General features: G+C 36.1%; 2 protein-coding genes across 3 annotated transcripts in view; one reads left to right on the top strand and one right to left on the bottom strand.

Annotated features, from left to right (window-relative positions):
• LOC143204312 (E3 ubiquitin-protein ligase MYCBP2) overlaps positions 1–16,315 on the bottom strand; it is a 113,445-nt gene that overhangs the window by 54,332 nt on the left and 42,798 nt on the right. The gene's annotated exons all lie outside the window — the stretch shown is intronic.
• Positions 1–16,315, top strand: part of LOC143204287 (uncharacterized) — a 47,683-nt gene that overhangs the window by 29,257 nt on the left and 2,111 nt on the right. Inside the window, exons 2-8 of one of the 2 annotated variants that reach the window (XM_076416851.1) lie at positions 12,198–12,449; positions 13,849–14,019; positions 14,082–14,216; positions 14,275–14,432; positions 14,493–14,804; positions 15,610–15,971; positions 16,038–16,263. In XM_076416851.1, the coding sequence (XP_076272966.1) occupies positions 12,198–12,449; positions 13,849–14,019; positions 14,082–14,216; positions 14,275–14,432; positions 14,493–14,804; positions 15,610–15,971; positions 16,038–16,263 (1,616 nt within the window). Of the gene's footprint in view, positions 1–12,197; positions 12,450–13,848; positions 14,020–14,081; positions 14,217–14,274; positions 14,433–14,492; positions 14,805–15,609; positions 15,972–16,022; positions 16,264–16,315 lie in introns of both variants that reach the window. The other variant, XM_076416850.1, reaches the window with a different exon arrangement.

Genomic DNA, 16,315 nt, shown 5'->3' with positions numbered 1-16,315 from the left:
GTCTCGGTACCACCACAGCAAAGTACCGGGCGACGGTATCCGAATTTCATTCACCGCCTGATAATGGACGACCGAAAGAGAGAGAAAGGGAGTTGTTTAATATTCCTAACGAACGCGGGGTCTTTGGGGTGGCTAATATTTCTTTCTTGAGCTATCACCGTACCGAAACACTTTTATGGCCTGGCTCTGTGGCAATATCCTGTCCCGACCGATCCTCAAACGCCTTTATTTATTTACGTTTCACATTTTTAGTGAATATATATGCTGGCGTCTGAAAATATGCTACTGTTTATGTAAATCCCGATTATTATTCTTATATGTTGTCTGGTTTCGTACAAATCACTCGTACTACTACTTAAAATTAGTTACAATAACAAAAAACGGTTTATAATAGCGTCGGTTTCGATTTTATAGGTCGTCAGAGATACTTATCATATAGTGGGACTATTTGGAGTTCATAAATATTCATTTTCTATTATTCGAACTATTTAAAAACATCACGGTCCAAATTTCGTCTTCAACCGACAATCCTCCTGTATGAACTTGCATTTATTTATAGTAATGATGACGGAAAAATAATAAAAGGTATTTAACGTGTACGACTTGTGCCAGAGTTTCCCTTTTTGCTTCTGAAAAACGGAAACATGCAGTACAGCCTCATAGAAAACTGCATTATGTTTATGACGATGAAATCTTACGTGATTTCCACAATTGGCTTTCTTGGTCGATAAATTGTTGAAAAAATCGCTGAAATTCTTAAATATAATTTTGTGACTAGACATATTTCATCCCGCAATATCACTACGAAACTAAACATCAACCATAAAATCGTAGTTCGAAGTATTTACATTAGACTGGATACCAGAAAAGGCTCGATAACTGGGTCACATATGAGTTAACAGTGAAAAATGGTAATGGACTGCATTTCAATTTTTGGATCGCTGCTAAGAAGAAACGAGATCGGGTAATTTTTTAAACGAATGATAACCAGCAGTGAAAAGTTGATCAAATACGAGAATAATCGGAGAAAAACATCTTGGTTGACACCAGAGCAGATTATGCTAAGCATTTGGTGGTAATGAAAGGCAATTCTTCATCAAAAACTGCTTGAACATTGACCAATTTAGTAATTGGACTCCCTACTATTTACAATTGCAGAAGCAGGTGAATAAAAGATCAGAATGTATCAATAGGAAAAACTCAAGTTTTAAATCATTGAAAGAATCATTCAGAATAAATTCACAATACTTACATTATTTAGTTTTGCTCTTAGATATACCAAGTTAGTAATCACTTGCTAATCTTTTTACATTAGGTATACTTATTAGTACTATTACCTCTAGTTTTTGTGATATACGTTTTTCTAGCAACATTTAAATGATGATTGTTCTTTTTTTGAAATATATTTACATTCTACATTATGGAAAAAACAGGTCATTGGATCAAGAAAGAATCAGTCGGTGACCTATGTGGTAGCTTGTCTTTTGATCTATTTCTTATCAGAATCTCTGACATTATCCTGTACAAGATTTAATTGCTTTAACTATGAAGTTATAAATATTCTATGTGTATTTTGACAGTTAACGGCGGTACCGATATCGAAAACCAAATTTCCCATAAACTTTTTTGAATTACATCTTACATTAGATGTTCTTAATATAATCCTAGTTTACAAAATTAATTTATTGTTATCGTTCTGTTATACTTACGTTAATCAATATACAAGAAAGACGAGTTAAAATTAAATTAAATTAAACCAATTAAAATTAAATCGGACTATTTAAGCTCAGTTAAGAGTAACACTTATACACTATACAAGTTCGTGTGGTTTGGTTCGCTTCAATCTTCTGATTTCCTGTGCTTTTTTCAGTACTTGTTTTGCTTTCAAGTTTCTGTGGTTTATTTGCCTCATTTCGTACTTTAAGGCGAAATCTTGGATAAATTTATAATTCTATTTGATTTCGAGGTCATTGTGTAGCATAGCATTGGATATTAATCGTAGAACTTTTTTTTGGAAGCGTTGGATTACCAGTCGGTTTTATTTCAAACCCATAGTTGCACCCTATAACTACAAATATAATATGTAACTGTGAAGTATCTTCCGACCACCCGGTATAGTTCTTTGATATTGAATCTGATCTGTGCAGTTTTTTGTCTGATGTAGTGTTTTGGATAAGAATATATAAGAAAATATAATTAAATGAAGGAAAATTAATAATAATTTGGCTGATTTAGGTCATCATATCATACAGTGATGAATCTCTGACCTCTTTGAACAAAGAAATCACCAAAAATGATGATGTTCACAACGAAATCGAAGTGATGAAAACAATCGTTAATATAAACTGTATCGTTGGTTCGCAGTCACCTGTTTCAAGCTTCCACGAAGACATTTTTCCTAGGAGCACGCGACATACGCGATCGGACAACGAGAGAATGAATCGAATGGGTAACGGATTGCCGCCATGTTGCGAAAGAGAGAACCGCAATATTTATACCGCCAATTAAACCAGTCGGGAAAAAGGCTACAGTATCAATAAATCGGATATACCGTTCGATATGAGGCTCCCGGCATTCACTTCGAAAGTAGGTAAAATCGTCAATTGAACATATACGATCGTATCAACGAAGATCCCAATCGATTGAGGTTTATCGCTGCGGATTAGTGCTAGTTTCTCTCGCAATAAAGTGATACATTCTGCAAGTACTATCACATACTGTATGATCTTATAAGTCCCTCTTATCCAACATAATTAACATCCAATCGACCAATTCTGATTTAGTGACATATTTATTCGAAGTTTACAGTGGTTAGCCACAATCATTCCACAAAGAATTCAGTAAACATATTACCCAGAAAACACAAGTAACATAAATTATCAGAACTTCAAAAATAAGAAAATTATCAGCAAGTCGGCAGTATCGACATTAGAGCCAACTAACAGGTTAATTGAAAAGTCCCCAGCCTACCATAGTAAAACACATTTTTTTGGCAAAATTAGTTTATTTTATTCAACATAATTCCCTTCAAGTGTGACACACTGATTATAGCGACCGTCCAACTTTTTGATACCATTTTTGTAGTACGATTTGTCATTTGCTTCAAAATAGGCCTCAGTTTCGGCGATCACCTCTTCTTTCGACGAAAATGTCTTCCCAGCGAGCGTTCTTTTGAGATCTGAGAACAGGAAATAGTCGCTGGGCGCCAGATCTGGAGAATACGGTGGACGAGGAAGCAATTCGAAGTCCAGTTCATGGATTTTTGCCATAGTTTTCACTGACTTGTGACACGGTGCATTGTCTTGGTGAAGAAGCACTTTATTTTTTCTTCAAATGCGGCCGTTTTTCGGCAATTTCGTCCTTCAAACGGTCCAATAACGCTATGTAATAGTCGCTGTCGATGGTCCTTCCATTTTCAAAGTAGTCAATGAAAATTATTCTATGCGCATCCCAAAATACAGACGCCATAACCTTGTCAGCCGACTGCTGCGTTTTCCCATGCTTTGGAGCGTGTTCATCGTGTGCAGTCCACTCGGATGACTGCCGATTGGACTTCGGAGTGAAATGATGGAGCCATTGTTCGTCCGTTGTCACATATCGACGCAAAAACTCGAGTTTATTACGCTTGATGATCTTCAAACACTGCTCCGAATCATCAACTCGTCATTGTTTTTGGTCAAAATAGAGCTCGCGCGGCACCCACTTTGCCCAGAGCTTTTCATACCCAAATATTCGTGACCGATATGATGTACACGTTCAGTTGATATCTTTAGAGTGTCTGCTATTTCATTCCATTTCAATTTACGGTCATTCAAAGTCATTTTGTGAATTTTTTTAATGTTTTTCGGTAACAACCTCTTTTGTGCATCCACTCGTTCACTGTCATCGGTGCTCATTTCATGACGTCTAAACTTAGCATACCAATCCTTGATGGTTGATTTTCCTAGGGTAGTGTCCGGAAACTCTGCATCGAGCCAGACCTTGCTTCAATTGTATTCATTCACTCAAACTGCTATAATTCACAAACTAATGATCCGACAGCTGCCAAATTTATACACGCATCTTTTGAGAGTTAGGACTAACTAAAAACATATGGATTTAATTGTAGTAGCGCTATCTATGTGTCAGGCCAGGCAGCTTTTCAATTGACCTGTTATATTCGAGCTATTTTTCCCAAAGTGTGAGTGTGAGTTTGCATGATCATTCATTATTTTTATGGATCGATTTTTGGCATATCTAATGTTAGATGTAATTAATTAAAAAACATATGACTAAGTATTCATTTAATATAACTCATATTATTAATATTCCCATAAAGAATTTAATGTATGTCTTTCTTTCTAAGCCTATAATACTCTGGCTGTCTGCGACTGAAAATCATCTAATATTTTCTTAAATCATGATAGTAGTATTTATATTTACCATGGACCATTCAAATTTTTTTTCGTTTAAAAATGGCGTCACCTTTTTCCTTTTTATGTTATTATAACATTAATAATTCTTCTCATTTCTTCTTTCATTTGCGCTCTTAGTTCCAGATTTTTTATTTCCCTTTTGCCTTGAAAGTTCCTTACAACATGCAATGAACATAAGAGCTTTTGTAACCTGCTCCACATAACTTTTAGTTAGCTTAACTAAAATATGACATTTTACTAATACCTTATACACTTACACTTACTTTTCGTACTGTCTGCTGATAATTTTTCCTATTAAAAAATGAATAATTATATTACTTCAACGGACATCTGTTGTAAATAATTTAAAATTAATTTATAGGCTATATAGTAAAATATAGATGATTTTTAAAGATTGCTGACCTAATATTGTTGGAATTAACAACCAGTTTAGTTACATTTTATTAAAAATGATGTAACCGAAGCGACTAGTCGAAACCCTGTAAACATCACTGTGTTTACTCAATTCCATACGTTAAACTATCTAGTTGGCTATTTCCTGGGTGGTTCCGAGAAATCGAAACAATAGTAATGACAATTGTTAATCTATATCGAGGCGATGCTACATTGTTCGCCTTGTCGACTGATAAAACGGTGGACTGAGATTGGAAACGGACTATTTAAAGCGCAAAAACGCGCGTTTGTTGATTACGTTCAGCACATAGTGAAAGCTCGACGCGGCCCATACCATATGAATGTTTTCATCGTCGGCTAGTTCGTTAACCTATCTCGTGTAATCGTTTTTTTCGAGTTTTATTAATATCAAGACCCATTGCGCATGTTGCACAACATTTTTTTAAATATTTCTCGTTTATTCCTTCGCTGTTACATGTTGTTAAGGCATTTATATAAGCTTGTGTATGTTCTACATGCTGTTTGGATGTTTTTTTCACGGATTCCTTAAGATCTTAAATACCAATGAGGATAAGTGACCATGAAAAGATGCGAGGAGCTGTCCAGTCTTACAAACTCTTCTGTTTTTGTCATCAGAATTATAATATATTTTGTACTGTAGGTACCCTATTTTTGGACTTTTTGTCAATAATTTATAGTTTTTGTTAAGTTATATAATATATAGAGCACTTTTATAAACTTGCACATGTTCTCTATGTTATTTGGTTGTTTTTCACGAATTCTTTAAGATTTTAGACAGCAATCAGGATAAGTGACCATCAAGACATTCGAAGAACTGCCCGATCTTACAAAATTTTCTGTTTTTGACATCAAAATTATAATATATTTTGTAGAAAACAATTTTGTTTTTAAATTAGGCATATATTCTTACACATGTGCTATTTTTGGGCTCTTTTGAATAATTTCTCAAATTTACATATTATAAAACAACGTATATAACCTTGTACATGTCATATGTGTCTTTTAGTTGATTTTCAGGAATTCTTGAAGATTTCCCATACTAATGTTGACAAGTGATCCTCAAAAGATACAAGGAAATGCCCGATATTGTAAACTCTTCTGTTTTTTGATCAGAATGATCTGATTTTTAGAATATATACATCAAAATTGCGATATATTTTTCAGAAAACAACTTTGTTCTTAAATTAAGCGTACGTATTTACATACACATGCTATTTGGTTATTTTTCGTGTATTTTCCAAGATTTTAGACATCAATAAAAACAAGTATTTCTCAAACAAAATACGAGGAATTGAAAACCCTTCTGTTTTTACCAGAGTAACGATTTAAATAAGAAGTAACGATTTTTACTAAAAATTAAGTGGAGATATTTTCATTGATTGATCTCTTTTTGAATTGAACTTACGGAGAAACGTCTGAAAATAGCCAAAAATCGCGAATTTTCTTGAGAAAAGTTGAGAAAAGTTTTATTGCCAATGAGATGAAATGAAGTCAGTGAAGTTACGATAAAAACGATAAATACGAAGAAGAATATATTTCGTTCAATGTTATAAACTAAAATCGTAAAGTAATAAATGACAGCTAATGTTTATTGTCATATATATGTCCGAAGAATATAGTTTAAACAATATTTTATGGAAAAGAAATTACGTCATAACATTTAACATGTAATTATACAATACAACGATGATTTCATCGACATATCTATATTTTAGCAGGGATTATGGGGGACAGTTCCGAACATGAGCAATTCTAAACTATCCCAATGCATGTGGAAACAGTTTTAAGCAACAGGCAAATGAATATCTTTTATATAAAAGCAGGGTTTTGTTAAATTGCACACCGTATCAGCTGTTTTCATTCGTATCCCCCTCAACTAAAGCTGCCTGTAATCCAAATTGGAACCATCAAACGTACCGAAGCTCATTCATTGAAAATATCATGTCGAAGTAAACAGAGTCACCCTATTCACACACCCCTATTCCGCCAGCTGATGCCATTACAGCGATAATAAGACCGAACGGTCAATGGTACACACCAACGCCAACTGCACGTGGGGTGAGGGAGACCCAGGTAAACCATACAGTACCAAGCGAGGCCTAAGAACCGTTAGAAAAGCCCTATTCTGGGCGATAAATGAGAATTAAGTAACGTAAAACGCGCCAGAGAACTGTGGAAAAAAACACAGAAAACGTTTTATTTGGAAATGTCGTGGTTGAAACGCGATACTGGAACCGACAACCCCCCAGACTCCGAGACAGTATCGGTTTCTTAGGCTCATTTATTCAAGAACGACAAAAAATTATTTATCTTAAGCCGCCATGCTCTAAACGCCCAACGAAACAACATGTTTATACAAATTATTAATACCCTTTCATTTTGGTTAGAATTAATAATAGTGGTCAAGAAAAAAAAACATATCATGTCAATTTCGACATTAAAAAACTCGAATAATAACCGAGAAGTCATTATTCAATGTCAAACTGTCTATTTTTACGAACTAACTTACTTTAAATAACGTTTCAAAAACCACACATTATGGAATCCCCAGTATATATGCAACAAGACATACGCCTACATAATAATACAATATAATATAAAACACTGTAAGTACTGTTAATTATAGAACCCGTCGTTTGTGTATTTATCGGGGCATAATTTATCTCCATGGTAACGTGTTTTATTCGTTTCTTAAGTCAAGGCCAACTATTTTATCACTTAATAAACTAAGGAACGTTTTCAGTCGGGGTTTTATGTCGATTTAACCGTCGGGTTTTTCGATTTCTCATGGAGCAGTTTGACCCCCGGGTTACGCTGCGATTAGCAGTCTATTGCTCTGATTTAAATGGCGTACGCGTACCAGCACCGTCCAAATAATAATACGATATTTAGTTGGCGAACGTCAACGTCAATGTCAGTGATGTTGCCAGACATTCTCAACATTTTCTTTGTTGGATTTTAATGTCAATACAGCACACCCTCTTCCAAGTTTTATTAATTGAGGTAAATTGGGTAATTAAATAGTTTAATTTGAGATTAGATTAATATGTAACTGGTGGCTTTTATATTTAGATACAATAGTACTAAAAAATATTAAAGCAGTGTATAATAAGTAAACGTCAATGTCACTAGTAACGCCAGACGTTCTCAATATGTTTTTATTAGTTTTTAATGCGAATACAGGACACAATCTTTTAAAATGTATTGATACATCATTAATTTGGTTAAATTAGGCAATTAATCGTTTAGTTTATCATTATTATATACCTGGTGACTTTTATATTTAGACGCATAATAGCGCTAACAAAATATTAAAACAGTACATAATAAGTAAACATCAATGTCATTAGTAATGCCAGATGTTCTCAACATTTTTTGTTGAGTTTTAATGACAGTTCAACACACCCTTTTTCAAAGTTTGTGGACGCTTTATTAATAATAATGTTTTGATATGCCAGTGGTAATGCCAGAAGTTCTCAACTTTTTTGTTTATACTAAGGTCTTACATCCATCAAGTTTTCAATTACTCTGGCGAAAAATAGATTTCTTATTACTGCTAAAATGTTCGGACAACGGGTAGAACGTGGCAAACCTGCTTTTTCAATAGAAACACGGCTTCTACGCTGTTTCTAATCAGTCAATGTTTAGAATTCAAGCGTGAGTCAAGCAGAATTGACACGGGGGTGACCCCATCCAATTCCGTACGCATCTGATCGGTAGAACAAGGGCTTCGACGGAAGCCGGTCGCATTCGTCACGTCTCAATTATCGTAATTAACCCACAGGGCGAAGGTCGCCGCAGTGACCCGTCACTTTCTCGACTGGCATGACGAAAAGCCCGATTTTTGTCGACTTATGATGCTCGTAAAGATTCGAGTCGATTCATTGGGTTATTATGTACGCGTATGAGAACCTGAAAAGGTAGAACAGTAACATTTTCGGATATATTTCGGATCCCTTTAACTAATGGAAATCTTGTTATTGAGTGATATCAGCCCAAAACGTTGATTTTCTGTAACGAAAAAATCTTGTTAAGAGCTTTTTGGTTCAGAATGTAATTATCTGTAGCTTTTCGTATTAGATTTTAACATAACATTGACGATTTGTTAAATTTTGGTGCCGTATGGATTGATAATTAGTTATTATACTAGCAGAAATATGATGAATTATACTTTTACACTTTTAAATTAATCCCAGATACGGTATAATCAATGTGATAGAAGAATAAAACCCTCTGAATAACTATTAATGAAACACCATCTTTCAACGACAAAACAGTATGTTTTCGATCTAGTAAGCGCTAATTAAGACAATAGGAAGACGAATAAACCGGATACGCGTTTCCTACCCCTTTAACCAGCCATTATAAACAAGATACGTTCGAGAGGACCCAAACGCGGCGCGCATACCGTCGTTTAAGATAAAATAAATGTGTTTCGACCGACCATATGAGGCCGTCTTCCTTGTAACAACAAACAGACATCGGAAATAAGCGTCGCTCAAATCGATACAAACAGTAAACGTTCCGATTTTATTCATTTTCATTTAAATAGGACCACGGTTCCCGATATCTGTTGTTATCGAGATGTACTTGAGCATTAATTAAAATAATATTAAATCTTGATGGTGTGGTAGTGACTACCCACATACTTAATCGAATACCACAACGTCGAGAAGCCCCAGGCTTAGTTGGCATGCACCAGACGACGTCTTCACCTCGATATCTATGAAAAAAGTCTAAGCATATCGCGCGCTGTTGCCGTATCGTTTCAGGCTCGCCCGGAAGCGGTCTAGGCCTACTACTCGTCGATTGAAAAATAGATAAACTCGTACTACTTACAATTCATTTGATGTGTAGCTATCTACCATTTTTAAGTCATTGTTATTTATTATTATTATAGGAATCTAGTAAATTAACACTAATAAGCTATTTGTTATTCTTCTAATTTGTTTCCATTTTGAAACTATAAAATATATTCTACGCTAGACACTTTGTGCTTAATATCTATGTCACTGTTTTTAATATGCCGAGTTTTACCTCTAACTTTTTACTCTTGTGACTCAGCCATCATTATCCAGAAGCTGAAGAGCATCAACATTGATGTACTGATGGAGCCTCAGTTCATGTCTTTGGGAATTGTTCTTGATAATGTTATCGACAGTTTCTACCTTCAGGGCCATATGCAGATTGTCGTTACGAATGTATCATAGAGCATCAACAATATCTCGCGGTGCCTTGTTCTGGAACCTTTGTAAAATATTTATATTGCTTTAACTGGTACAATCCCAGAACTGAACAACATCTACACACTGATTTCAAGACTTGTCGGTAAAGTAAAAGCTTATTTTATATTGACACGGCTGAATATCTGCCCAATAACCAGTAATTTTTTTTGTACTTGAGTACTTTGAACATGTGGCTTCTACCTAAGTTTAACATCAAGCTTATAGCAAAATATTAAGCTATAATTCCATACCAGATTTCCTGTCAATTTATAAACTTTCCTAATATACTGCTTTGTGCTTGATTCTTTTGTTGGTGAAATCATTATACACTAATTTGATTTGTTTGAATTTGATTATTGATGTGCCATTTTTATGTCCAGCTTTATATTTCTGTAATAGCTGTGTTAACATCCAATGTTATTATCAAATGTAGTAAAAACATTTTCATTGAATGTAGTGTCGAGTATACAGCAGACTGCTTCCAATGCACTGTGGTACTCCTGCTTGTATTTTGGTCAAGTTAGACTAAGAATCTTCTCGTTTGACTCTGAAGTATCGATCAATTATATATAACACTTAAATTTTTGAATATTGGCTATCGAAAATCATTTCAATGTCATTCTTTCAACCCTTATGCTAAACTTTATCGAAAACTTGATGAACTTAATGGTATGATGAAATGTTCTGTTCACTATGTTCTCCTTTTAAACGATAAATATAATAATAAATAAATCGATTGACAATATTGACGTTTGTTCTCAGGGTTTGATCCTTTTCAGTTATTATGTGCTGTTACTGTGATACTGTAAGAGTAGTTAATGAAGAAAAAAACTGTTCCTATTGCTTAGTGAGAACCTATAATGTATAAATATGGCATAATTTTGTTTTCACACGTCATATTAATGTAACATTATTAGGTGTTTGAATGTATCTTGATCGATAGCTATTGGTGAAAAAAATTCCTAATATAAATGTAAATATATATCAATGACATGGCTTGTAAGAAAAAAAAAGAATGAAATTTTGAGGAATATTGTATCTTATTTATGTATAGTATATCTCCTACAACATTCCCAAGCGCAAAATATCTTGCTGTGTATATGGTGAGATCAGCAAGGTGTAGTGTACTATGAGATGCTGAATTCGACTGACTGACTGACCCAATACCATCACGTCTTCAATACAACAATATTAGCCTATTTGAGCACGAATATGTGTCACCTGATCATAAACAAAAACACAAAACAATCCAGTCATTACGAAACAAAAGAATAGAGGTGAAAGGCGACGTGACCGAGACATGAGGCGTCCAGATATCGCAGCAAGCGCCATTTCGTATAATATATAGGTCGAAAAATACCTGTTCCATTGCATTCAAGACCTTCCCACGCGAATCAGGGACTCTCTCGTTCGACTTCGTGTTTTTACGACACAATGGTACCACCTGTTGCATTGTATTCGGGATGAGACAGCAAATTAATTTTAGTTAAAGAAGTACTGGTTAGCTGGGGACAAGGGCAATGATTTCAGAAATAATAAACCCTTGAATTTACATAAATAATTCTAGTAACTTTAACTTATGTATCATATCGAGCGCCCATGTTTATTTTATTTTTTTTTTCGCATAATTGCATTCACTGCTACATTCAAATGAAGTGGATACTTGACAGATCATTTTGCAATGACACACAGCTAATGGAACAATGGTAAGATGCTTGAAGAAGTTTAATTATTCTTAGTGTAGCATGTTCAGCTTCCAAATCAGCTCAAAGTGAGAGTCGATGTGGACAATCAGAAGCAGAACAAAAACGGTTTTCAAATGTAAAAGGAGTTTGACGTAGAAACTGCTAAAAAATTACCCTCTTTCACACAATCGTCAAAATCTGTAGATTGAAAGACAAAGTGTTGCAATCAACCCTACTCACCAGTGCTGGTACCCTTTGATTTCAAACTCGACTTCAATCTGTCTATATGATTTTGTATTGTGTTGTTTCTTAAATAAGAGGATTGTAACCGAATTTAAAGTACATTGAGACCTGGGATTATGATTATATGTCTGTTTTATCGAAAAATCTCATGACGACGATGATAAACTATGGAGCGTGATAACTAAAGTACTAAACTAAAGTATTTTCTGTTTCAGGAGCTGGACCTTTCCGCGAACCATATCCCGAAGAAGATAACCGAGTTTTACATCACTGGCGGTCAGAGGGTCACGTTCTCCACGAAGACCTTCGATGAGCTGTCGGCAATCGCCCTGATGCGGCTGGAGAACATCCGAAAGGTGGTGTTCACGAAGTGGGCCGCCTACACCATCAGGAGCCCCAGTCTTCTGGTGCAAGTGTTAAATTGCGACGTGGTTCATTTTAGTGAAAGAGCTTTCGACGACATGCAGGTACGTAAGCAGAACAAACCAATATGAAACTACCAGAGCAGGGCGCATTCGCCATATTGTTCTGTTTTATTTAATCTCCATTTTATTATACGTGTATTATATAGAATATACACCGTTATTTCATTATATTAAATGGGCTATGAAAATTCATCAATTATTTGACTAATATAACCACGCTTAATACATTTTAACAACAATATTTAAATTATCACGGCGCATTCACCATGTTAAGTTTTTAGTATACTATTGTGACATGTGAAATTTTGTAATCAATCATCAATCAAATGGTAGTAATGGAAGTTCCCAATAACGGATAATGAGCAGATATTTTCGAAACCATCTACCTTTAAAAGAATCACTGTAAACACAAGTATTTTTTGAAAACAAAAAAAAACGAAATAATCCACACTTCTTATATAACTATTTTCGTTTCTCTTTTAATTAATTTATTAGATTTACATTTTTTAAATTACAAGTTTAACCAAGATCTTGGATTCACATTCACCGTATTCGAAACATTTTTCACCATAGAACTTACACGAACATATTCGTACATAAATAAGATAATAACGCTAAAAATACATTTCAGTTCGATTAAAGGAATAATACATCACGCTAAAGAAGTGATTTTAATTTTGTTGTCGAGTGAATAACTAGTAATTTTGAGGCGCATTCACCATATTGTAAACATATATATTTCAATATAGAATATACGTGAAAGCGTTTACACATAAATAATATAATAAGGCTAAAATTATTATTTTAATTCGATTAAGTAAATAATGCGCCAAGCTGCAGACGCGATATTAATTTTATTGTCGAGTTATAAAATAATCCGACGGCACTTTCACCATATCGTTCAAATTGATTCAAATATATATTATTATAATGGATTGTGGATTTTATGGAATGGGTATTTCATTAAGGTAAATAAATAAGCGAGAAAACAAATATGAGTACGTTGAACAAATATAATTGTACTAAAATTATATAGCGGCGCATCGCCATATTATATATTATTTCACTTTGGTGACACGTTAATTAATTATCGAGATATCTATAATCGACGAAGTAATGAAAATACTCAAAAACAAACGGAATATTCGGTATTCTTGGATTATTGGTTAGAATTACGTTAAAAATAAATAAAAGTACGAAAAAAAAGAAAAGTCTTTTTATGTTCAACTATATCTGTTATTCATTGTTATGTCCGGCTAGCTTTAGTGAACATTCTAAATGCCAAAATGACGTGAAATTTTCAGAGTTTATCAATATTGTATTGAGAATTTCTTCTCAAACCAAATATGCATGTTTTAATATCCAACCCGGTGGTTTTCACCTATAAATTCTTACAATGTATCAAGGCTCAGGTCTTCACACACGGCTGTTGTATTTCCAGGGTAGTTTATCAACGGAAATAATAGCAACAGATACGGTCCATATCGAAAAGTTGGCGTTCAGCAATCTGATCAACTGTACCATGCTAGACGTGTCGAAAGTTTATCTAGAGAGTCAGGCCTTCGACATCAAAAATATAGCAACCAGCAGCCGACACGGACCTGTGACGGTGGTACGTATCAACATCCGGTCCTTACCATCTCGTCGAAACTACCAGTCATCCCAATTTTGCAGCTGCTGTTTATCAACGTTGGCATCGGCAATATCCAGGAGGCGGTCTTCGTCACGTCCCTGGCCCAGTTGGTTTTCCGCGACAGCAGAATCGACGCCATTAAATCGAATGCATTCAGGTCCATCCAAATATCAGAGGTAAGTCGTGTTTTCTCCTCCACGCGCGGAGGAATCACCACCCGTTCATCTGTTCCAGATCGAAATCAACAACTGCACCGTCGGCGTCATCGAATCCAAAGCCATCACCGAACGCACCCTCGTCGTGGACTTCCGAATCAACAAGTGCCAGATCGCCAAGCTACAAACCGAGGCCATCACCACCGGAATGACCAAGATCACTGTTAACCATTCGACGTAAGCCCCATCACGATCCCATCCCCGTCACGCCCCGAACTCATCTTAAACCCGTCGCAGAATAACAGATATCGAGAGCAGATCCATCGTCAGCACGGCGGCCCACGTGGACATCGTCGGCAACCAGATACGCACGTTCCACTCGACCGCCGTCGTCATCAGCAAGTGGAACCGCATCGCCATCGATCAGAACGTCATCCGGAACCTGCACGCCGACTTCATCGTCGCCCCCTGGAACGAGGACGTGCAGGGCATCAGCTTCAAGGGCAACGAGATCTACCGCGCCCTCGACAACAGCCTCGGGTTCGTGTCGAAGCTGAACGACCCCGAAGTGTTGGTGTTCGACGACAATTTCTTCAACCAGTCCTGCAGGTCAGTTAACGGGAAAATGCTGGAACCGCGGCGCTTTCGCCATGTTTTAAAATTATCTTAACACTATTATTACACATACACTGAATGGTGCATCGTTATTTCCTTAAACTGTATAAAGTAGCAACGAACCATCAATTATGCGACTAATAAGACAACATTTAATGGTTTTAATAATATTAATAGGTTGTAGTTGCGCATTCACCATATTTTTAAAATTAATTTAATTATGCTTTATTATTACACATGGTGAATTGGGCATCGTTATTTCCTAAAACCATATAAAGTAGCAACGAATCATCAATTATTCGACTAATATAACAATATTTATTGGCTTTAATAGTATTAGTATTATGTAGTGGCGCATTCACCATATTTTTACAATTAATTTAATTACATTTTATTACTACATATACACTGAATGGTGCATCGACTAACATTTGAAGATCTTAATAATGTTGGCAATGGCAACATTTTAATTAATTTGAATAACAATACAAATCTTAATTTATATTTTGACATAAATCATTATTTAATTCGCACTTCTTTATATAACCTACTATTCGAAAACCTTCGGGCTCCTGAATAAAACACGATTATGTTGAAGGCGCATTCAACATATTGTAAATATTGTTTTTGCAAGAAAATGTCTGAACACCGATAGTGTAGTATGACTAAACGTATTTGTCAATGCAACGATTAGGAAAATAAACCACACCACAATGCCGAAATCGCTTCTGTTTTCAGTTAAATAAAATAATCCGGCGGCTCCTCCACCATTTCTTTTAATTTTCCGTTTACGTTTCAGCTGCGAAATGGAGGATTGGGTCGAGGCCATGACCAACGCCACTAACCTCGGCGGGCTGGTTCTGGACACCAGCTTCTGCACCATCGACCAGACTCTGTCCCGTTGCTTCTCTCTCCCGGTCGAGATAATCAACATGCAGAACTTCACGGAAAAGGCCTGCACCAATCACACAGTGTGCGAGCCGTACAACGGCGAGACGCGCACCATCAACACCACCGGCAAGATCTTTGCCGACCACGACTCCAACGAGAAGCAGGACTGGCTGATATTCGTTGTCGTCTTGGCCGGGTTCATCGCGCTGCTGCTGGTGGGCACGTTCGTGGCAATAATGATCAGGGGCGGGCGGTGGCTGAAGCGCAAAGGTGCGTCAAATCGTCGTCGATCGACCGAATACGGCGAGAACGATCATGCAGTTTGTCCCGATTCAGGTTACCTGCGGAACAGCAACGACAGCCACGACGAAGAAGAGAACACCATCGTCACCAATGAGACCGAGAACGAGAAGCTGGTCATGCCGGAGGAGCTCACGATGGAGTTCTTGCACGAGCTGTCCAGTAGGCTGGACGACCCCACCACCCACCAGGAGGCCAGCGAGATGATCGAGAGACTGTACGAAATGTTTGTGGTCGACGATAGTTACGAGAACAACAATAGGTAAGACCGCCTGGGATCGTTTAAGTATGAATAAAACGTTTTTAAGGTTATG

The sequence above is a fragment of the Rhynchophorus ferrugineus genome, unplaced genomic scaffold (assembly GCF_030347505.1).
Source record: "Rhynchophorus ferrugineus isolate W39M unplaced genomic scaffold, kcgeb_rfMv2 rfM10, whole genome shotgun sequence".
Lineage (NCBI taxonomy): Eukaryota > Metazoa > Arthropoda > Insecta > Coleoptera > Curculionidae > Rhynchophorus > Rhynchophorus ferrugineus.
This window is presented reverse-complemented; position numbering and strand designations above follow the sequence as displayed.